Source organism: Syngnathus leptorhynchus, chromosome 20 (genome assembly GCF_054491065.1).
Source record: "Syngnathus leptorhynchus isolate UIUO chromosome 20, UIUO_Slep, whole genome shotgun sequence".
Classification (NCBI taxonomy): Eukaryota; Metazoa; Chordata; class Actinopteri; order Syngnathiformes; family Syngnathidae; genus Syngnathus; species Syngnathus leptorhynchus.
In genome coordinates, this window is record NC_141214.1 from 3,886,890 (window position 1) to 3,910,942 (window position 24,053).

Here is a 24,053-nt window from a genome sequence, read left to right on the forward strand (position 1 = left end):
GAGTTTGTGAGCTAAGAAAAAAAAAAAAGTCCGGTTGGACTTTTTGGAGCTACAATGTGAGGACTTAAGCCACCAATAGAAATAATGATCTATTTCTTTGTGAAGGTGGCAACCTTGTTGGAATTATTATTACAGTGTCAGATAAAAAAAGAGCTTTGTGCTGAGCAAAAAAAAAAAAAAAAAAAGGTTAATTAGACAGTTTATGGGCTTGATGACACTTAATTACACACACACAATGTCAGACACACAAGCAGGGCATGGACAGTGGTTTGAATTTCATTACTGGGCAACAGGTTCATCCTCGTCCAGCCACTCAATGTTGTCACATTAACAGCCAATTATCACGCGTAGTTATAAGTACATCACACAATTTTGATGTCACATGTTTTACTTACGATTGTCTGTGTGTGTGTGGGGAGGGGGGGGGGGGGCATACTCAAATGTGAGATTGGCGAGTGTGGGCATGAAAGCGAGAAGGGTAAGTGCATAATAGCGGACGGGATGGCCCGTTTCCCATGGCAACCCAGTGTTGCTGATGGATACACACACATACGAACACACACACACACCTACATCATGAATATTCATAGGAGAAAAAAAAAAATCCATGCTATATTCATGCCATTTTCAATTACGCATGGTTTAATTAGAGTTCCCTAATAGTGTTTCAATTATGGATATTTTAATTAGAAGTTAGGAAGGGATGTTCAAGTCAATGAATGATCATCTTGTCCTGAATCGGAAAGTTTACACTGTCACAGATTTGAATTCCCGTCGTTTTACTTTTGCTCTGGAACGCAATGTGAGTGCAAAGTGGTGCCACGAGCGTCACGCCGGTGGTTTTATCTGATTATCTGCACCTCAGTCAGATTGAGTAATGCTCACCTTGAAGCGAAGGACGACGAGTAAAGATTACGCTCTCCGTGGGCCGCAGTGGTCCTCCAAAGGTGATGGTCGGCGTCACACCCGTGGATGCGCCTCGGCTGACCTCGAGCCATTGAACCCTATGAGGTCAGATGATTTATTACATTCATATATGTATATTCCATGTACATTTTTTTTTTCAATATTTACACGCCTTTTTTTAAATGTGTAAAAGGAGGATGAACCTCTCCCATCTGGACCTGGGCTGTGATTGACAGGCAGCCAAAGCCATCCAGACAAAAGAGCACCGCCTCCCGAGAGCGTCCCAGCCAATGGCGGCGTTCTTGGTGAAAGGGGGTGGGGGGGCTCGATGCGACTGTGTTGGCAAGGGAGACGGCCGCGGTTCATTCATCATCCTCTTCCTCACTCAGAGAGGTGAGTTCACAGGCAAAAGCTCAGTTTTACATCAGGAAGTGTTTGGGACCACCGAGAACAGGAGGACGCACTTCTTTCACACCTACGAGGAGCATCGTTTTTTTTTCCTCCCCAAATCATTACCAGGTGAGTCGGTGGCATTTTAACTCTAATAATCTGCATGAAGTGAAGAAGAAGTCAATAGATGCTGTTTCGTAATTCAAGGTGATGTCGTGTGGGGAAAGTGATCCCTTTGCTTTGACTGCTAGGCGATTGGCAACATCCAGCACTGCAAAATAATTCATAATAAAGCTCACGACAGGGAGCAGATGGAAGCAGGTGATAGCTCAAGGACGCCAAATAATGCAATACGGGATATCGGGGTGCAGTAGTGACTGGGTTGCGCACTGGTTCTGCCTCTGCATTGATCGGAACACGCAGATGACAGCGTGTCCTTCATGCTCCCGAGATTGAACAAGGATACCTGCGATATGCAAGATAGGTTTTGAAATGATGGAGAAAATGATTTGACGCTTTTGACGCTCGCGAGTGAGCAAGCCAGCGTATTACCGGTGGCCTTCGGGCAGCTGTGCATCATCGACGCGTGTCTTAACTAGGTCTGCGTGTATGCTGCTCATTGATTGGCCGATCAGTTCATTCTAATTGCATCACGGCCGCAGAGTGAGCATTACGCTCAGGCGTCTTGGATTCAGTCAATATACGTTAGGATAAACTCTTTATTTTGCTAAGTGGATGACCACGGTGCACAACAATTAGTCGAAACAATTTTGAAGTGCAGAAAGTTTATGTTCTTTTGTATTACGTTAGCGCTAAGCGAGCAAATAAAATGACAGTTGTGCTTTGACTGAACATTTTGACGTCAGCTTTACAGATGCCACATGAAGTGGTGGCATGACATCATATCGCCATTATTTTTCAAAGTTGTCTCGTTGATTTGTTTATTTGTTCAAGCGGTAATATTTAAAGTGCATGCTGGGAAATATTGCATATTGCATATATTTGGATGCAGGTGCGTCGCCCACACGCAGCTAGCTGCCGGCCATTTCCTCGAGCGATGTCACTTGACAACAAGCAATGTAAAGTGGTGGTTGACACATGCCAATGGCCGTTTCCTCTATGATGGAAAATCCGATTGATTCATATTCTATAGGTGTGATGCATTCGTTCACAACAATTTCCTGTGCATGTTTTTTTCTCGTTTGTTTATTATGAACAGTCAATAATGGTTGAAGCAAATGGGTCACAATTGACATCACGGGTGGCGGGTGACCGACATTACAGATCCCTTGTGTCGTTTTCGTGTTCGTGCCGATACAATACGCATTGATTGGACTCGAGCGTATTCCCCGTTGTTGTTTTTCCCCGTCAAGTGCCGGTGACACCGGCGTGATCCGAACGGCAGTGATTGTCGTGTTGTATCAATAAACACGGCGCTAATCAGTGCAGAAGCAATACGGTGCGGTGAACGTAACACGAGTCGGCGTCCAAGCTGGCGAATCGGTGGCTTTGATTAGAAAGTGCAGACGGACACTTCAGTGGCCTACTGTTGCCATTATTTGTCAAATAGCTATCAAACCGGGCCATTATGTGTGGGATCAAGTGATTGCAACTGTTGATTGAAAAAAAAAAAAAAAAAAGAATCCAGACAGACTGGAAGTCACTTGGGAGCAGGCCCGGTTGGGAAAGGACCCTTCTCGATTGGCTAATCCATCATTTCTTGCTCTATTGCTTTTTGGCGGCAACAATGAGTTGTCAAGGCAACACACGGCTGAGCGGCCCCGAAGATCAGCCATTCACTTAGAGAGGGCTTTATCACACAAACACACACACACACACACACACACACACACACACACACACACACACACACACACACACACACACACACACACACACACACACACACACACACACACACACACACACACACACACACACACACACACACACACACACACACACACACACACACACACACTGACACAATTGCAGCTGATCAGGGCAAGATCTGGTATTTGACTTGTATACCATTGATTGTTCCTTTGTCAGTCCATTGTTCTTTTTCCACTTGTGCAATGGTTACTGACACACACGCACACACAATTAGTTGTATCAAAGCACTACTTTTCTATTCAGCAGAGTTGGCTTTCGCAATTAATGGCGCATTAAACGATTCCAATTAACAACCAGCAATGCATCAATTGTCTCATCAGCCTAACAAGAGTTTGACATAACGTTCATCTAAAGTTAACTGTGGCGTGAGATGACACATTGTCGGTGCCCCCGCTCTGATTTGTGTTTACTATCGGTCTGACAGCTGCGACGAGAAAGCGAATACGCCTCGGTTACCCAATAAGACGCACGTCTGCCTGCTGCTCGAAATTACCGGCGGATGGCTCCTGTCTGTCTTCTCGCCCGCCGTCTATCTTTGTCATCTGTTCACAAGCTGTCTCTCCCACGCAATCATCTTCTCCCTCGATGGCGGGAATCCACATTGAGTCATCGTTTGTCATGCGTCATTCTGATCAATGCCGGGCCGGGCCTTCTGACCTTAACATAAAATGTTAATGTGTCTAATTGATTTTTTTTTTTTCCAACTTGGCTTAGAGAAAACACCATATACATTTATAATTGATATATTAATTATGAATAAAAACATTACTAGTAAGGCCAAATTAGTTGACATCCGAGTGCTACAACTGGCAAGGATGCGAAACCTTCCAGGGAATAATTTGCATGAACTTCCCCGGTTCCGCCTGCCGTGCCGTCACGAGCCGTTGTTTATTTTGATTCCCTTTTTGACGGCTTTCGCCTCGCCCGGCTAACGGAGCGTCTCGGCGTCATGCGGAGGAAACTCTTATTACGAGGTGCATTTGCTCCCTAACCGAGGGAAGAATCTCATCCGTCTCAGTGGGTGGCCTAGAAGTATCAGAATTCACAACCATGATTGTTTGTTAGCTCGTGTCGAAGCTTTTTGCTTCCTTCTCACGTCTGGGCTTGACTAGAACTGTGCTCATATTTTCAAAGCCATTGTTTTTCCCATTCTGTCGGCTCTCCTAGCGCAGGATCCTCTCTCGCTCTCTCTTTTCCCCGCATGAGTCATTGGTCATATTTTCGCCACAAAGCTCCTGGATGAGCAGTTTTGAGGGGATGGATTTGCGGCCGCTCGCTGTGTCCCAGTGTGGAAACGTAAAAAATACTGTCAGATGCGGGCTATGACTCATGCATGGCATCATGGAGGGACCGCAGTGGTCCACGGGAGGTTAATGGGCTATTTTATGTCCACAAGAACTATCGGGCGTGAGGATTAGAGTTCATTTGAAATGCGGACGTTACGGTCTAATGACACAGTTGAATCAAGATCATCTATTATATTTTTTCACACCCCTGTTGTGGCAACATGGTGTGATGACAAATTTGTTTTGGTTCTTTTTCTGGCAGTAAGGGACAGTAGCTTAAATAATAATGATTCAAAAAAAATGTATTCTACTTCAATTGGATTGTAATGTGTTCAAAGAACAAGTCTACACACCCCTGCTCAAGTGACAGGTTTTTGTGATGGAATAAAATGTCTGTCTGTATCTTTTTGTCCTTGCCCGCTAAAGAGGTGAAGCGTCATGGGGAAACACAACAGCAAGCTGGCCCCTGAGGTCCTGGACGACCTGACCAAGAACACGGAATTCAACGAGGCCGAGCTTAAGCAGTGGTATAAAGGCTTTCTCAAGGATTGCCCCTCTGGCATCCTCAACCTGGAGGAATTCCAACAGCTCTATGTCAAGGTCAGCAAGGTCGTCAACTCAGGTTTTGGTCAAGCAGGAGAGTTACCATGCTAATTAGCAACATCTTGCCAGAAGGCGAACTTGTACTTTGTTTCTATAAATATGATGGACTGAGCCAGAATATGTTTTTGTAGTTTTTTCCATACGGCGATGCCTCCAAGTTCGCCCAGCACGCTTTCCGGACGTTCGACAAGAACGGCGACGGGACTATCGACTTCAGGGAGTTCATCTGCGCCCTGTCCATCACCTCCAGGGGCAGCTTTGAGCAAAAGCTGAACTGGGCCTTCAACATGTACGACCTGGATGGCGATGGCAAGATCACCCGTGTGGAGATGCTCGAGATTATTGAGGTGGGTGAAGACATCAGAGGCTCAGGAAATGTATACTATATATGGCACTAAATATTTATGTATTTAAATTGAATTTACATTTTTTTCCCCCATCCCTAGGCCATTTATAAGATGGTGGGCACGGTGATCATGATGCGCATGAACGAAGACGGCCTGACCCCGCAGCAGCGCGTCGACAAGATCTTCTCCAAGATGGACAAGGACCAAAACGACGAAATCTCCCTGGAGGAGTTCAAAGAGGCGGCCAAGTCGGACCCCTCCATCGTCTTACTGCTGCAGTGCGACATGCAGAAGTAGACGCCGATTGCGTGGAGTCGAGGAAAGGGGAGGAGATGGAGGGAGGGAGGGAGGGAATCTAGGTCTGCGAGATTTTTAGAGAAATTGCGGCGGTTGTATTCAATTACCACTATCAATCAAGGGATATTTAGAAAACGATCAAAAATAAGGGTGATTCGAGTGAGTCGGTAATATGACGGATTTATATATTAATGCGTCGCTGGTGCGTTTGGGAGTAATCGGTCAAATCCTCTCCCACGTGGAAAAACATTTTTAAATAGATTACTGTACAACATGACATCTGGGCTTAAAGCAAAACTTCATTAAAAGTCCATTACACCGATGTCATGGTTATAAGCAGCATCAAGGGTGATTACGCGCTACTTGTTCGAAAGCATCTGACGAGAAAAGTCGGGATTATTTCCATACAAGAAATGTAAACTTTCTTTCATGTTGCGATTAAAAATCACAAATTATGGACTGATGCTAAACTGCACAAGAAGTGACAACAATTGCATGACTAACGAGCGTGACTATTACCTGCAAAGGTCAAACGTTCCTCTGAGATTTAATGTGCAGCCGACGTTTCGCTCCTGCCGCCGTCCTGTCCTCGCTCGCTTTGTCTCCGTCTTTCTCCCCCCCCAAATGTCACAGGGGAAGCTCTTTGATTTATGGCACAGGTAGAGGAACTGTGTTGAACTCCGCTCTGATCTAGAAAGAAAGAAAAAAAAATAAGTGAGAAATCAATGTGGGGAAAATAGCAAAAGGTTGAAAAGGAAAGCCTGTGATGTGGTTGCCAATGTGAAATCTAAACCTCGGTGTCTGAGCGAAAATGCTACCCGAACTGACGACATTAAAATCACCAGCTTGAATTAGCTGTTCGGCATTTTTGCAATGTGTTAGCATTTGAAATGTCCAACTTTCTAACAATCCCTTGAATGTGCTAGGAATTAGATTGCTGCGAATCCTCCTCCATCTCCTCAAAGCTCCTGTGTTTGATATTGTAATTATTATAAAATGTATATGTACATTATATATGTACACACAATGGTATTTATGATCATAAACCAATGTAATATGTAAATGTATTTGTAGCTTAGAATTACTTTCATAACGATGACGCAGCTACAGTTTGTGTGTGGGTGTGAGTGTGTGTGTGTGTGTGTGTTGAGACCTTTTCAGGCGTTCACATATTTTTGTATTAGAATCATTTGAGTTACAAGGACGTCTCGGTCTAGTTTTACAAACGTGTGTATTGCAAATATTGCTCTTGCGCTTGTGTTCTTGTGTGTGTGTGTGTGTGTTGGGTGTGCATGTGTGTGTTTGAGGTCACGCGTGTGTGTGATTTCATTCGCTTTGGAACACACTATGAAAAATTCACTTCAAAAAAAGTTTGGTTTGAACATATGATATTGTGGACAGTGAGGGGATGTAGATGATATGTGTCACAGCGCCACCTAATGGATGGAAGCAACATGTCAAGCCAAAATATTACACTGTCCCTTTGTTTTAGTTGTACCAGATTATCAAAACTAACACGCATACGTGGCAAAGCAATTATTTTGTGCACAGTACAACAAAAATGTGGCCCATGTGTGCATTGGATGGCGTCAACGTTTGGTTATTATGCTAAGACGTGAGCTATTGCAATAAATCCGCGTAGTTGAGGTGCACTCATTTGTTTTTGTCATTTTTATTTCCACTGATTTGATAAATAATCCGACAAAATGGCCCCTCTACAATCATTTTCTGATACAAGGACCACTTTAGACCCAAGAGAAGAAAAAAAAAATCTATTTCCTCCCCAAAACAAATTGCAATTTCTCATCACTTGTGTGGAGCCTCTGGTTGAGAATTTAATATTGAAGTGCCAAAGATGGGTTTGTTTTGCTTGGAGCTGAAAATGACAGGAACCATCACTCACGTCACCACAAATGCTTAAGAAATATGCTTTGTATTTCTCTTTTGCAAATGTCGATTTGTCTTGTCAGATGCTTCCTGGTTTTGTTTTGATTAGAAACAAACAAAAAAAAAAAGTGCCGTACTTATTTTTGTTACATGGATTAAAACACGTGGATGTCGAAAAGCTCTTTTCGTCTCCTCCTGTTGTGTTTAGCGCAAGTGCAGAGCCGCATACTGTAATGAGTCACCATCCCACGATGATGTCACCTTGCTGCAGTGACGTCACCTCTCAGCCGTTACCACGGCAACCGTGCTGAGACCAACCGGCTTTCACACACACACATGGGAGCAAGCGTGCACATCATAAAATAATAAAAACTAAGTAAATATTGCAATAAATAATGATGAGAAATAGTAATTAGACAAATATTTCTAACTGATGATTGACAATGACTTATTTTCAATTGAGTTGGAAATGATACCATTGTTAGTAAGGTCAAATTGTTTCTGACTTTGGTGGTTGCGCAATATTTCAAGGCCACTCTGTGAAACTATTCAGCCTGGGATTTTTCATCCCCTTTCCACAGATCAATACGAATCTATGGTGAGCCTCGCAGGATCACGTTTCGGCTTTGGGATAAAACATCACATTTGTGCACTGGGGCTGTGCTGCAGATGGAAAAAAACCAACAAAAAAAAAAAAACAGAGAGAGTAAGAGAGCGAGAGAGGACAGTCTGGAAATAGCAGAGGTCATGGCTGAGTATACGACAGTGCAGAGGCGCCACATGAGGAGAACAAACTTTGAGACCATTCCAATTGGAAAGATTAAGATGAGCTATCCATTCATGCATTTTCTGCAGCACTCCGTTTGACATTGGAGAGCCGACGTGCACCCTGGACGGCTGGCGTATGTTCAACATGACAGGCCGCAGATGCCTCTCGAGAAGTGCTGATCCACTGTGCCCCCGATACCGTGGCACAATCAGCATGTGCACTAATGGCCTTGCAGTTATCCATTAGCAGATACCTTGAGGGTAATTTAACATGGGCGCACTCAGGATCCGATTGGACCGCCAACTGCGAGGCATACAAGTTAGCCACTAGAGCACCGTGCTGCCAAGTTGGTGATTACTTCACAGTGTATCACTTGTCTAAATAATATTTCTTTGCACACCACGTGCATTTCCCCGTGTCAACACCAGCTTGAGTGAACGGCGATTGGTTGACGGGAGAGTCGCGGCGTGGGATTGGCCGTGATGCAGAGCGCCAGTAGGGCAACGTTAGGGAGACAAAAAGGGAGGGAGGCCGGTGGCGCTTGTAAGTGAGCAGAGGAGAACAGAGATAGCAGCAGATGGACCGCGGCTCCCGACAAATACACTTTTCCACATGACTCTGTCCCCAAGGTTACTATGATGTGCGGGAGGGTTAGCTGAGCTTTTTTTTTTTCATTTCCTCGGGATCTTTGCTCGTCTCACATGGGCAGGTGCAAGATTAGCAAACACTTAGCAATGCACCTAACAAGGGAGTCCTACTAAATGGTCCATACAGGACGGCGAGTTCCATTGGTTTGAGTTTCTATTAGCTAAGTCCACTTAGAGAGGGCACCTTAGGGGGTACTCACATTCTCTATGGTGAAGATGAGCGTGGACCCCGTGAAGGTGAAGGAGCTCCAAATTTGCACCTCTTCCAATGGAGAGAAGAGAGAATCCTGGAAAGAGACAGACGAGCTTCAAGAGGACCACCTTGGACTCACTGCCAAACCAAAACAAGTAAGTCCGGGCAACTTTTTGCATCACCACTAATGGATCATCTTGTTCCTTTGAGTTTGCCAGCAACTAATGAAGAGTATAGGAAGGATTATAAAGTCTGACCAAAAAGTATGTCTGCTAATAGTAGCAGAGGGTGCCAGAAGAGGCACAGTGTGCTCGTTTCAAGTTGTATGTCACTTCCGACTTTCCATAGTGGACGCATGCATCGCTGCACGTTCGTATAGCGAAAGTCTAAATCTGTCTTAATGCATATTATTTGTGTGTCTGCTGCATTTAATCTTCCTTCCACAGCACACAGATTATCATCACAGAGCTACAAGTGAACTTCTGTGCAATCACCCTCCCTCCCTCCCTTCCTTCCTTGCTTTCATATCTACTGCAACACGTCACATCATCCGTGGCCTTTTACTCACCTATAAATATCCCCCTCAACAGCGTCAGATTGTGCTCACGCTTGAGTTATTCCCACTGCGAACGCTTGAGAGGGTTACCTGGAAACTCCTTCAGACTTTCCCCTCTTGTTTCTATGGAACAGCAGAAGCGACATCCCCGTGTATGCCAAAAAAAAAAAAAAAAGATGAGTCAGGAGTTTCAACTCAGCAGTGTAGGTGCTGATGATGACGCCGTCTACCGAGGGAGGGGGTCATGCGATCAAGGCAGAGGGCAGGCAGTTAACGCCGACCGGATCGGATCGCAAGCAAAGACCCTAAACCCCCCACCCACCCCTCACCTCCAACAGCATGACACGTTATTCATAGCGTAAACTGACTCGGCTAATTTAGGCACAATCCAAATGTCCCAAACATCCGGAAGAGCAAAATGACGGCGCGGGGGTTCAAACTGTGGAGCGCGGACCAAACTTGTGACCTTGATCTAGTTGGTAAAACTAAAACTATAAATTTGACGTATGCAAATTCCTCTCCAAAGCGAACCCACAATGGCTTCTTTGCTTTTGCATTTGTGTGCTGAAAAAAAATGTCATTGTGCTGAAGGTGACAGGCAGACGAGCCCGCAAGGTGGAAGGAGGCGTGTTCTTTGTGAGTATCACACACCAATGAGTGAAAGATTCTGCTCGTTCCTCATTATAACCTCCTCTGCGATGGCTGCATGAGTTCACACACGCCTTCCCAACTAAACTAACCACAGGAGTATTAAAAAAAAAAAAAAAAGTGTCTCAGTAAGGAAGGTAAACCACATTTTCAGTCGTGGCAATGAAAGGTGTCAAAAATATTATTTTTCCCGCAGTCGTGACTGTTTGGGTAACTTTTTACAAGCGGACTTGCGCAGAGTGTGATAAATAACCGTCGTTTTATGGCCATTCAGACACGCAGAGTTGGCAGCACATGAAGAAAAAGTCATCATATTGATCCTTGACCCTTTTTCAGAACGATCTGTCAATATTTTCTCCCACCCCTACTAAAAATGGCTATAAAGTTCTGGGGTGTATTATACAGTATAAATGTGTGTGTATGTGTTTAAATACATTTAGGAATGTTGTTAAATAAGAAACGAGAGCCGAGCTACCCACAAGCAGCCAATGAGCTTTGCACAACAACCCTGTCCTTACTGTAAACACAAATAATGACGGACAGATATAGAATGACCCTCGAAGCATGCAACAACATTTTTTTTAACATGTCCTTGCTTGGATTTGTATCTGTGCAATTTGAACCACTGCAACTAATAAGTACTAAAAGTTGATTCTCATATTATGTTCAATAAAAAGAAATTGGTTTTATAAATTGGACAAACTGGATCATATAACACAGACTGGCACAGTCACTGCACGAGCGTCCCAAATGCCACATTGCCCCGGTCGGAATGCAGCCAATCACCTTTGAATGTCGGTGCCACGCAAACGCACGCGGCCACAGAAGTCTGCAATGCAAAAATAAAACCTAGCATGTGCTAATGTAGCATGGCATGTAAGTAACCATATCCAAATAACTTTTGGATTTGACTTTTCTACAACTGTAGATCCCATCACAGTTGAATCCCTTCACTTCCAATTCCTTTCGTTAATTATCGTATTTTTCGGACTATAAGGCGCACCGGACTCTTGGGCGCACCTTCAATGAATGGCCCATTTTAAAACGTTGACCTTATATAAGGCGCATCGGACTATAAGGCGCACTATCAGCTTTCGAGAAAATGTTGGGTTTTTAGGTGGGCCTTATAGCTCGAAAAATATGGTATAACAAACGTCTCCTTTGGTCTTGTTTTTCATTTTACGGCTGCAGCCTAAACCTGAGAATGCTGTGACCATCGCCGTTTCCACACGGGTTCTGTTCCGAACGGAACGGGAGGAGAAAGTGTTCGAGCAGCACGGCGTGGAGGAGTACCTGCGATACCAAATCGAACACGAGAACGAACCCTTCGCCCCTGGACCCGCTTTCCCCTTTGTTAAGGTTGAAAATTATTTCAAGTATCCCGAAAAAATATCGGAGGAATGTATCGCCGTCTTGTCGTTAACAGGCCCTGGAAGCGGTAAACGCTCGTCTACGCGAGTTGTATCCGCAAAGCGAAGAACTTTTTGACATCGTGCTGGTGACGTACAACCACGCTCACGTAGGGATCCGTCTCATCAATACAATCAACCATCACAGTAAGTCCAAGCATTTCCGCCGGGTCAGGATGTTAAATCGGATGTAAACAAGACTGTATCAACAGCTGACTTTTTCAGGACCACTCCCACGCAAATGTCCTCTTTGTTGCTAACAACTTCCTGTTTGCCTGAAACGATATCAGATCCTCCGAGCCTCATGCTGATTTGGGATCAAAACCACGTCTCGCGGGATCCAAGGTTAACCCGCGGGTCCGCAAAACAAAAACACGTCGGAACGTAGCCGCCCGGATGAGAACGCCGTTAGATCTCGATGGCGGCGCTCTGCGTGAACACTTGAATCGTTCCAGACCTCTGAGCTTCCTGACCAAAGCGGAGGCAAACGAGGCTTCTCTGATGTTACGGAGACATGTTGATGTTGAACAAACCTCCCGCGGAGAGGGTCAGCCACGGGCCACCATGCGTGACGCACTTTTTAAAAAACGATTAAGAAGGAATCCCGTCATTGTTTATTGTGCTGCGTTCTCATCGGAAACTTGAGAGATGACCAAAGTGTCTCGTTTGATGTTTTTTTTGTTCCCCCTCAGATCTTTTCATTGAGCGCTTTTGCATGACTGGCGGAAGCAGTCCAATCGGGTACCTCAAAGCCTGGCAGACCAACCTCTACCTGTCGGCCAACGCAGAAAAGGTCAGGGAGGCGCTGACTGAAGGTGAGCGCCTATCGTTGGATTAAAACTTGAAGTACAATTTTGACGTTCTAATTGATGATCAGGGATCGCCGCGGCGACCATGTTCACGACGGACAAACGGACAGAGGTGTCCGAGACCCAGCTGAGGGTAGCGTTTGACGGAGACGCCGTTCTCTTCTCAGACGAATCCGAACGCATTTTTAAGGCCCACGGGCTGGACAAGTTCTTCGAACACGAGCGTGAAAATGAAGACACGTTGCTGGATCATGTAAGTGCTTTTTAAGTGAAAATATTTGCGTGACTGTGATTGTTCTCGTTTTCCCTAAAAGGGTCCACTAAAAGGTTTCTTGGAGGCGCTAGGGAAGCTCCAGAAGAAGTTTTACGCTAAAGGCCAACGCCTGGACTGCCCGATCCGGACCTTCTTAGTGACAGCCAGGAGCGCTGCCAGCTCCGGCATCCGAGCCTTGAAGACCCTCAGGGCCTGGGGGCTGGAGATTGACGAGGCCTTGTTCTTGGCTGGGGCGCCCAAAGGCCCCATGCTGGAGAAGATCAGACCTCACATCTACTTTGACGATCAGATGTTTCACGTGGAAGGCGCGGCCGAGATGGGAACCGTCGCCGCCCACGTGCCTTACGGCATCGCGCAAAAGCACAACAACAGACAAAACTCCGGCGTGGGCGAATAGATGAGAGGAAAGGTGGAAATGAACATTTAAAAGTCTCTTCCAATCCTTTTGTAACTTAGAAGACAGTCTTATCCCCAAGCTGCTTTCAAACCACAGAAAGTCAACTTTTTAAAAAAAAAATCCTTTCCTGAAATTTCATCTAAACTTAATTTTGAAAAACTTTTGGGGGCATTTGACTTTAAAGGTTCGACTCTTTGCTTTTTATTGTTGGTGCCTTACTTCAATAAGCACGCCGCTAGCAGTGTTATTTACACACACGTTGGTCCTAAAATGTAAAATGTGTAACAATAAATGTAAAACTAATGCTAATGGAACCCGTCCTTTGATTGTATTTCAAATATAATCATTTCTATCCAGTTAGAATAAAAGTCAAGCTATTTTATGAAGATCACTCTCGGCCAAAGGGTGGCAGCACTGCAAAGCAAATGTTCTGTCGAATCTGGTGGTCTCCCTCCATCCCGGACTTCATGAATTATTTAGGATGAAAGAAGGTTGACTTTTCAGTCGTCCTCATTGTGTTCCCCTTATCTTTTCACAACAGACATTCTGATATGTGTTAATAGTTTTACCGACTATAGCCGATCCTCCAGCACACCATAAAAGCCAGAAATCGCTAAAAAGCATCGGCGGGACCTGGAATTTATTGCAAAGATAAACGTGCCTGGATGGCTTGGAACCAGCTGGCTATCTTTGCAAAAAGAGAAGCTCATCTAACGACAGACTTGTGTACGCATCAGCACGCAATATCAATCAGCTAGAAGGGATGTGTGCTTCGTTATGCCCGAAAAGGTGCCCGGGGGGAAGTATCCCGGCATGCCTCGAGTGTGGGACCCATCAACTGGACTGTGGTGGCCACGCTTATTATAGGAGGGATCGACGATATAGGTATCCTTTAATAGCTTCGGAAAACAACATATGGCTGAAGTAGGAGGGGAAAGTCAGACAGATGGTGGGCAAAGCAGAAATGAGCCAATTCAATTGACTGCTTTAAAACAATAACAAGAATGATTATAAAAAAAACGAGTGTTGCAAAATGTGCTTGACAGATTATAATGTTATTTACTCAGGGGTCTGACGGCGCCTGAATAGGAACCGCGTGCCGTCTCTGATTATGCTAATGCTGCCAAACAATTCATTTTTGAATAGGTAGCTGTATGAAAAGATGGAGGGGCGACGGCTCCAAATACAGCAGGTAAGATAATCACAGGATTGCTCCATTAGGAAATCCATTTAGCAGCAACACACTAAGGCCTGTGTTTCCATGACTACCTGATCCAGGTTCGGGAAAAAAAAGGTAGCGGCAAAATAAAAAAAGTGTCATGAGAGCGACTGGATGATATATCAGGTGGCAACAAGGGAACCGGCACTGTCAGATGAGCATTTGTGATTTACAATAGATGAGCCTGTAAGACAATTTCCACATCCAAGGCAGGTCATAGCAGAAGGTGCCGCCAAGTGCAAATTGGAAACCTCATCCTGTTACAGCCAAGTGGAACCAGAACTTATCAAATCCAGTTGATGGCACTGCGGTTGAAGTGGACTGTTGTTTTACTCTCACCTGCTTCTACTGGAATTCCCCCGGCCTGTCAGTCAGACACATTTGGGATTGTTTTGCCTTGGCAGAGGTTTTGTTGATTTTACACTTGGGTGTTAAATAGCCCATCTTGGCTCTGTCACGTTTTGAGTCATCCCCTGACACATTCACCCAGTGGACTTCTCTCTGTATGCAAAGAGCTCTTCTTCCTAATATATCCCGATCCAATTAATGCATGCCTACGACTAGATGCCTCGCTTCATTAAGAAAAAAATAAATAAAAATACTTGTGTTGTATAAGCCATATGTTGACACTCTGGCAGTGCTCTTAATAGGCTCTACAGCGGAGAGAAGGCATTCTGGACTATGCTCAAAGCTCACATTATTGCATCATTAGTGGCCATCGAGCTGTGGCTAGTTTGTAATTCCCCTCTTTAAGGTTTAAAGGAATGACGAAAAAACGGCAGCCCGGTCAGTGTTCTAATAAGTGTGAGATGCTGAAGTCAAGGGTGACTATAATTGCGGGTTTCAAAAATGGAAGCAAGTGGATTTTAGTTGGGCCCACGATCAGTCTAAAGAACTATAAGCGATTTTTACTTTATTTATTTCAATGGTGTCTCATCAAACACGGAGAAATCTCTCTGGAGTACCTCAGGGATCCATCTCGGGTCCTTTATTGTTTTCATTTTAACAACCTGCCAATCTTCTTTTATTATTTGCTGAATTTCTAGTTATTGATAATGGTATTAAATCGCTTATGAAATGATTAAACATCGAATATCAAATGTAACGATATGATATTTTAGGGTTCGCGAGTCATCCCCACTGCATTTGAATGCCATTTGCATGGCAGCTTGTACGCAAGTCATGTGTCCACAGCTTAAATGTTAATCAGCCGTCTCGCCCTTGCTGGCGAATCAATGACGGCCGCTCGACTTTGTCACGACCCTTTCCCGTCCTCTCCCGCCCAACAGCCAGGGCTATATTTAGATACAGGAGTCACAATACGTAGCCAAGTAATCACCCCCATCCTGTGTGAGTGATGAGCTGCTGCTCGCCACAAGCCAAGTTACTGAATGGGGAGGGGGGTCAGAGTGCCACACAGTGTGTAATACAAACAAACCCTCTTATGTCTATAATTGCATTACATCATATGCTATAAAATTTTAAGAACTTTTTAAATTTGAATCTTAAAATGTCATATCTTATTAGGGTCACACTCTCACCAGCCATTCTAATATTTAGATCCAATAAATTGCATTCCACTGCATTTTTTTTTCCAATAATTTTCTAATCTTATTAATCTAGTGCCTATAACTAATATGTTTAAAAATAATACGATACTGCTGTTGAAGTCAATCACCTCTCAGCATCTCACTAAACTTGGTCGCCATGGCAACAGCCTCTTCCCCTTTCCCTTCTGCTTGAGTCAGTCTTGTTTAATTAAAGCGCGCGAGATGCCAAAGGCCAGTCAACCATTCCCAACGTTCCAACCCTGACTCTTTACTGTCATGTTTGCTTTGAGTCATCCGGACGTTTTTCTCCACCGACACAGCCATCGCCCCCCCTTGCCACGTCAACAGCTTGGACTCGATTGTTTACCTTCTTTCAATGATATTCCTCAAAAACAAGTTCGGTAAAAGTCAAGCGGGATAGGCGAACGTCGTTATGTTTACACCAATTACCAATAGGCTGCGGTTAACACTGACAACATAAGAAGATTATAACAATGGCGTGCCTGAAACAAACCCCGCTCTGCTTTCTAACAACATGGACGCCTCCGCCCCAACCCGCATCCCTGGAGGTGAGATCGAAGGAATTAAGATACCCGGCCGCTCATCTGTCACATCACGTTTTCTACACAAATGAATTGAAGCTAATTAATGTGCGCGGAGGGAGGGAGGGAGGGAGGGAGGGAGGGAGGGAGGGAGGGAGGGAGGGAGGGAGGGAGGGAGGGAGGGAGGGAGGGAGGGAGGGAGGGAGGGAGGGAGGGCGAGCATTTGACCTCCCCCGGCTTAAAAATAACTCTGACAATCCTTTGGGTTGCGATGAGCTGCTCCGAGTTTTAGCGCATTAACGTGTGCGGCGATAATTACGCAAAGACAGAGGCTAATTGGGACGATGCATATGAATTCATTAAACGATTCCCTGTTGCTGCTGTTCAATTGGGATCTGGGCCTCACGTGTGGAATTATAGGTGCCCTCACGGAGTCCTGAGAGAAATAGACATTTGGTATTCTCAGGTAATATCTAGAGATGTTAGAAAGTTAAAAAAAAAAAAGGCTGTTCTCATTTCTTCTAAGCAATTGCTTTCCATCTACTATATTAGTTTGCCGCAAAGAAAAAAATTACTATATGGTAAACAAGGCGAAAATTTCCAAGGAGAGGAATCACCATTTGAAAGGAACATGGCGGTAATTAAAAGAACTTCTTTCAGTGAGTGTTTTCATCTTTGCTAGTGCCGCTCGGCGAGGCACTCAGGCCAAGTGTGCATTACTTTGCTTGTATAATTGATGCGTCACATTCAAAGTGCAAAGGCCAAGACTGTAAATGGAGATCCACGTCAACATGTCCAGTTTTTGTGAATTCGCATCATTTAAAATGCTGCCTGGCTTGAAAAATGATTCTGCTCTAATGTATTGTTTAGCGACAAAAGCGACCTTCCCTTGCTGCCGGATATAAATCAAACTAATTGAATCAAAGTAAAATCCCCACAAAGTGCGAGCTCAGATCATTAAACTATTTGTTTTCTGGCACTACGGGCGAGACAACGCGTCGCCACGGCAACAGACAGCTACTCCAACCGCACGTGCATTCCCAAAAATGAAAAAAAACTCATTAAGCCAGGCAACACATCAACACAGTGGTAATTGAATAACGATTGTGAGTTGTGGGGTGATCAACCATGACTGATAAATATTTCGAGAAGCTTTCATCTGGGCTAAAAAAAAGTTGATGTCTATCGTGCTCCAGCTCCGCTATCGCATTTCCTCTGAACAAAAGGGCACAAAAGGCTCACTGGCAGTAAGGATATTGTTTTATTGAGCTGGCGGAGACGGAGAATTAAGATAGAGCATACGAGGAGGGACAGTAACTGGGAAATAGTTTGTCATTACAGAGCAGGCTAGGATGGGCAAATATTAAAATATTTGGTTTGTTGTGCTGCACGTTGTTGGAATTAGACGGTGACAAATGATGATGACACTGGAATTAAATTGTGTTTGTATGCATGGCATTTTGGTTTTGCAGATGAATTTCACTAATTACAAAAATTGTTGTTTTGGGGAGGATTATGGGGGAAAAAAAAAAAAAGAAAGTCTTGTCGTGTGAATGTGCAGTTCCAGATGAGTCATTCCTGCTGCGCACAGCTCATCAATATTACACAAGCTCCTCATCGCAGCCAGCTCGGGCCGCATTATTAATTTAGCTTTTATTTTTCTGTTTTCTACTCCCGCTTCACCTCAAAGTCAGGCTCGGATCGAAAGGCTTTGATATAATTGGCCGATCAAACCCACAAGTTTCATTTCAACCAGTTTCAGTCAACAGGCTTCAGATGAGCTGTGGCGCTTTTCTTTTTTGTGCGCTTTCAGCAATAAACTCCAATGTGCCACTGTTACATAAGGAGGGCCGGATCCTCGCCGTTGTCTCGGCCCGATGCTATTAACTAGCCGGCGGCAGATAGCCAAGCGTAATCCTCTCATGCAATCCCGAGCACTGTTCTAAGCGGCGACTATAGTGAGCAACAGCTGTGCTTAGCATCACACATCACTTCTGCTCTTTAGATTATACATCCAACTCTTGTCAAATGGAAAGAAAGATCTCAGAGAGGGCAAAAATGTTGTCATGAATATCTAAAAATGGCAACAGGCATCCCCCTAGTTTTAATTCAGTTTCTTTTGGCTCTTACTGCAAGATTGGATGCAAATGCAGAGGGGATTAGAGGATAAGGCAAAGGTTTAACCTATAAAATATTCAGCTATGCTTCTTGGCATTTGCTGTGACTACACACCCACTGGCCTGAGTAAATGATTTTGGAATACAAAAAAAATAATAATAATCTGTAAATAAATGCCCCCTGGCCACTATTTGTGGAAATATTTTGTTAAAAACTGATTTCTTGACGTAGATTTTCTTGGACGTTTGGTGCAGTTCATTTTTAGCCCGTCTTAAAAAATGGATTAAAAAAAAAAAAAAAAAAAAAAAAGAAAAGAATAGATGAGCGGTGTCATCGTCAGAGTGAGCCGAGCGCGTTGACGGGGTGGGGGCCTTGTTAGAAGTACAGACTTTCATCACGACGCTCGTTCCCTCGCTTGTCTTTGCAGCTTTCTCCAGAGGCATTAATATGAGAGATGACACCCTCCGTGTCTGCAACAAAGACGATACTTCTACTCTTCATTAGCGGAAAAGCCATAAGCTCTTCAACTTGAGCTGCGAGACCTTGAATTTCATGAATACATTACGATTGTTGGCATGTAAGGCATGTTTTGAAATCTATCAAGAAGAACCTGCTGCTATTTAATCCTATTCATTATCCTTGTAGGAGAGCAGCTCATTAAGGGCAGTGATCCATCAGTCAAGATGTTCCTCGTCATCCATTGGTGCCTTTTATTAAGTCCCCCCCCCCAAGTGTTGATCTTACAGGTGAGAACATCCTCTACTCACAGCCAAAGCAGATTAAAAGGAAGCGTTTGAGTGTGCGGTCAGACGCATTAGTGAGACTTCGCTAGTACGTTAAAAGCAGCCGACTCAAGTCTGCCTGGCCGTGAATGGAAAGACGTTTTACATTGTGATTATTTCCAATATTATTTCCAGTATTTAAGCGGCGGTTTTAAAGCAAAAAATATTTGAACACTAAAGTAGTTGTGAAACTCTTCTTTGGTTGCGTCAGTACGATTGTATTATATTGCCCCCCCGGTGGCCAAGTTTAATTATATTATCACTATATTTATTTTGATGGAATGAATTTGTAACTGGGGTAATAACAAAACTACTGTAATGTTTTTTTTATTTGTTGCCAGAGGGACTTTGACCTTTAAAATATGTCGTGTCTGGTTTGGCAAAGTTGTGCTAACCGTCATCCAGCGCAGGTGAAATTCAGGGCACCAGTGATGCCTTTTGTATTTTCACTAAAGAGACAGCTATCCAATTACATGTCCGGCTCTATTGGCGGCCTTTCCAAATGGTAGGATCCAAACTAGGAGAGTGCAAAATGCAGAAATTATTTGGCCTGTCACGAGAGAACAGTTAGCGTCAACATCATGTCGCTGAATGGATCGTAATTCCATAAGCGAGATGAAATGATCCGATTCCATTTCTTGTGTTTTTCAATCTCAATAACTCCGAGGGATCCAAGCTGTTCCCTAGCAACGCGGTTGGTAACGCCTGTTTTGGAGATGCGGCTTGGGTTTTGAATGGCATTTGAATGCAGCTCCACGGGGACTTGCGACGGCTTCACGGGAAGCGAACCCGCCATTGGTAATAAAAGTTGGCCGAGGACGGCGGCGAGATGGGAAAAGTGCGATTTAACAACACCGTTGGGCCTCGGGCTCTTCAATCGATGTTGCGAGCAACATCGTAATTATTACTATTGTGTTCAGTCCAGCACAACAACAGGGTTGCCTTGTGGTCTCAATTATTGTTTACCTTCTCATGTTGTTGCTTTTTTTTTTGCCTTCGCTCGGTAGACCTGGCAGTTTTTTTTTTGTCGCTACAATACTGCAAATTGTCTGTTATTTACGATATCGGCAAACACTTTAGCATTGCGTACATCACATTACCACAACTTGCCGAGATTTATATCAAAGTTTTTTTTTTAAGGGTTGTAAAAAAAAAAACTGCTCCATGATCAATGGCCAGCCAGATATGAATCAATATTCACCACATGCTCTTTTGATTGCCGGGATTGAAATTGACACAGAGGGTTCAGCCGCCTCCGCAAGACCTAGCGCTAATTTGACTCATTTAGTCCACCCGCCTGGTGTAATAAGACGACACAAAGAATAATTTTAATACATAACTATTCATACGATGGCCCCAGGAACACCTTGGAAAGGTCACGTTTGAAGAGAAGCCTAAGAAATGCTAATTGATTTGAAGTCATGGCGAACGGGTAGGATTTATGGAAACTGATTCGCAACGGCCCAATAAAAGGTGACCACACGGCCGTGAGGGAAAGGCGATGCGACGCCTACGGTTATGCAAGAGCGCCCCAAAAAAAAAAGGCAGCAACAGCAGAGGAGGGAAAGTGCCAACAGAACAAGAAGAGAGTCGGTGGAGATGGAGCGGGGTAATTCAATCACATCAGTGTTCTCATTCGCAGGACAGAGACAAAGAGTCATGAGCAACTAATGAAATAAGTAAACGCTGAGTTGGATATTTGTCCTGCTCTCGCTCTCTGAGGGATAAAACAAAGGTGAGCCAAATTGAGGCGTCAGGGCGGGTCCAGGAGAACACGGTGAAATGTTTTACTCCTTTAATTGGGTCCATTTTTATTCTCACCGATGCCCTTTTTTTCCAGTGAAGTCAATCAGGCTTTTTTTTTAAGTAGCTTGTAGATGGAAAAATGGAAGATAATTTAGTTCCACCGCTCTTCCATCCACATTGCCGGCAGTGTAATGGACACCGCTGTGAGATAGTTTATCACCATTAAGAGATGAGACGTCCCCCGGTTCCTCCTCCTTTAAAAATTGCCATTCCGCTGCTAGTTGATAGCATTTGATGGCGCCGACTTTCCTTTCATCGTCCACTGCTGTGCTGTGATTGCTAAACATCTCCATCAAAATGCCCGGTCAATAACGGCTGTCAATAAATCATCCCCCTTTGATCCGTGCGTAATTCTCGACTTTGTATTCGCGTCAGGTTTTTTTTTTTTTTTCCTCCGCCTTTTGATCTCTCCGCGCTCTCAAATGACAAGTCGACTGCGACGGTCGGCGTAACGCAATAAAGTGGCAGCTTCAATTTTTCCCAGAGGAAATAATAGAAAGTGAACTGATTTGCTCAGGATCAAAATGGTTGCCGTCACAAAACATTTGTGACATAAAAATGTAGAGTGATAGCTGCTGTGATGAAAAACAGCAGAAGGTCCAAATTGAAACAAGCTGTTCTGTAATGCTGGTTGGCTTACAAATTGTTTTGGTGGAGAAATATTGCAGGATCAAATTCACAAAAATCAATCAATCTTTCAGGCTTTTTTTTTTTTTCTTAAAAGGAATCGGCGAGAAAGATTTATCAGACAGCAGAGAGTGGTTGGGTCACATGGGCCAAATCAACAAAATTTGTCTGGATGACTGAGAGCTCATTAGATGATTATCACACTCAGAGGGTAAACAGAGGCAGGTCATCTCTGAAAGAGACCCCCCCCCCCCCCCCACCTCATTTAAAACCCATCACGGGGTTGCTCATCTTTAATTTTCTTGAGACCGACAGCTGTGAGTCATCGCCGACATTTGATTTAATGAAAAAATAAAAGACTCGTCTCTGGAGTCGTCTGGTTTGGATGGCGAACTTTACGGAAACACCTTTAATATTTGTGCCGACTTTAGAAAAAAGTGCCCGTAGAGTCGTCAAAAAGCGACGAGCCCTATTTACATCTCCTTTGCAGAACCACACGTGAATCTACAAAGCTACGGGACTGACTCCTAGCCGAACATGTGACGCGAAGCACATGACGAGCATAAAGTAGATCATGGGATGTCATCAACATTTGTTACTGAATTCCTTTGACTGAGGAAGGGGGGAAAAAAAAAAAATCTCCAGATTTGACAATAAACAAACTTGGAGACAGATGTAATATTCCCCCGCATATTTTTTGAATTACTTCTGCAGCTTGCTGAGCAGTTGTGATAGTCTTTTTGCATGTATATTCATTTATACCGTATTTTTAATGCAACACTAATATGCTATTTTTCTTGTTAAAACAAAGAATGGTCCACAAATATTGGGCTGTTTTACACGGGGGGGTTTAGATTTATGGAATTCACATGCATTTTAATGGGGAAAGATGATTCCAGATACTTTACTGGTATTTTGTAGTATTCCCTGGCTACATATTAGTGTGCACCTAATATCTTTACTGTCATAAAAAAATAAAAATAAAAAATTCCCATGTCATGGTTCTGGCTCCTTTGTGGTGACGTGCATTTTTTTCAACTGGGGGAGAGAGAGAGAGAGAGCGAGAGAGAAGGATGGAGAAAGTGGGCGGGGTTGTGCCAATGTCTGTGCCAATGGGCGCAGGGCTGCCTAATTAAAGTCCTACCAAGTAATCCCGGACAGCGCCACCCCATCACCCCCCCCGCCCCTCCTCGCACACGCTTTAAATCCACTCCTTTAGCGCACACCCATTGGAAAAAAAAAAAAAAAACACGGTGTCTTTCTTCCGTATGCAGACTCCACTGGAGGAGATCACGCTAAGCATGCTCTGCGGGACTCGGCGCGTGTGAGACTGGAGGGGTTCATTGCGGCCAATCCGTCATCCATCCATCCGAGGCGCATCGAGACGCTCGGGGCGACCGCGGATGTGCGCGCTGAGCAGGCGCACAAGTCGCGTCTGAAAGCGGGTCGCCATCGAGCCAGCATCCGCTCCCTTTATAATCCCCGCAGCACGGCGAGGAAGGCGCCCAGCATCCTTCCATCTCTGCGCGGCTCTCCCCGCACCCTGCCTGGCTAATCGGAGCGCGGAGGACGTCCTTCCCCCATCCGTAGAACGAACGCCTTACATCGGGTAAGAGAGTGCTGCGCATGCCTTCAGATTTACTCCAGGGTTGTAATTGTCGGCTGTGACTTATTTCTGCGGCCAATTGGAGCTGAAACATTGACACGCACGCGTGCACGCGTACTATCGACATTCAAAAGGATTCTTCAATGCAGACCTTTTGATTGTTTAGCCAATAGGAAGAGAGGCATTCATTTATTTTTTTTATGAATGATCTATGAAGGCACATGGGCCAACACAAAGAGCATCACTTTGAAATATTATTGGTGACTTTTGAGGTACGCCAGTAAATACAAATCATACTAGTATGACTTTGATTTATTTGTACATTTATTTGAATGGTGAAGTTAATTCATGGGATGTCAAGTGGGTTTCGTTGGAGTTAGGTCACGCCCTAAAAGTCGGTTTTATCAGCGCATCTGCTTCTCTTTCGCCTCCCGTTTGCCGATTGGCAGCGTTGGCAACCGCATCCTTAAATTAAGTCAGCAGAGGCCG

The 24,053-nt window shown here is 44.4% G+C and overlaps 2 protein-coding genes across 5 annotated transcripts; both read left to right on the forward strand.

Moving 5' to 3' along the window:
* The first annotated feature begins 1,296 nt into the window (after positions 1–1,296).
* On the forward strand, positions 1,297–5,741 carry LOC147040955 (hippocalcin-like protein 4). 2 transcript variants are annotated; one of them, XM_085900624.1, is made up of 4 exons: positions 1,297–1,425; positions 4,905–5,078; positions 5,213–5,428; positions 5,528–5,741. In XM_085900624.1, the coding sequence occupies exons 2-4, from the start codon at positions 4,917–4,919 to the stop codon at positions 5,723–5,725; spliced, it is 576 nt and encodes a 191-aa protein (XP_085756750.1). In that variant the 5' UTR covers positions 1,297–1,425; positions 4,905–4,916; the 3' UTR covers positions 5,726–5,741. The 2 variants fall into 2 exon arrangements, with proteins under 2 accessions (XP_085756750.1, XP_085756751.1); XM_085900625.1 differs by lacking the exon at positions 1,297–1,425 and having other exon boundaries at positions 4,838–5,078.
* A 3,202-nt stretch (positions 5,742–8,943) lies between these two features.
* Positions 8,944–13,623, forward strand: nt5c1aa (5'-nucleotidase, cytosolic IAa). Of its 3 annotated transcripts, none has more exons than XM_085901081.1 (7): positions 8,944–9,376; positions 10,369–10,413; positions 11,617–11,784; positions 11,852–11,981; positions 12,527–12,649; positions 12,712–12,896; positions 12,958–13,623. In XM_085901081.1, the coding sequence occupies exons 1-7, from the start codon at positions 9,236–9,238 to the stop codon at positions 13,312–13,314; spliced, it is 1,149 nt and encodes a 382-aa protein (XP_085757207.1). In that variant the 5' UTR covers positions 8,944–9,235; the 3' UTR covers positions 13,315–13,623. The 3 variants fall into 3 exon arrangements, with proteins under 3 accessions (XP_085757207.1, XP_085757209.1, XP_085757208.1); XM_085901083.1 differs by having other exon boundaries at positions 12,811–12,896; XM_085901082.1 differs by lacking the exon at positions 10,369–10,413.
* Positions 13,624–24,053: the final 10,430 nt, after the last annotated feature.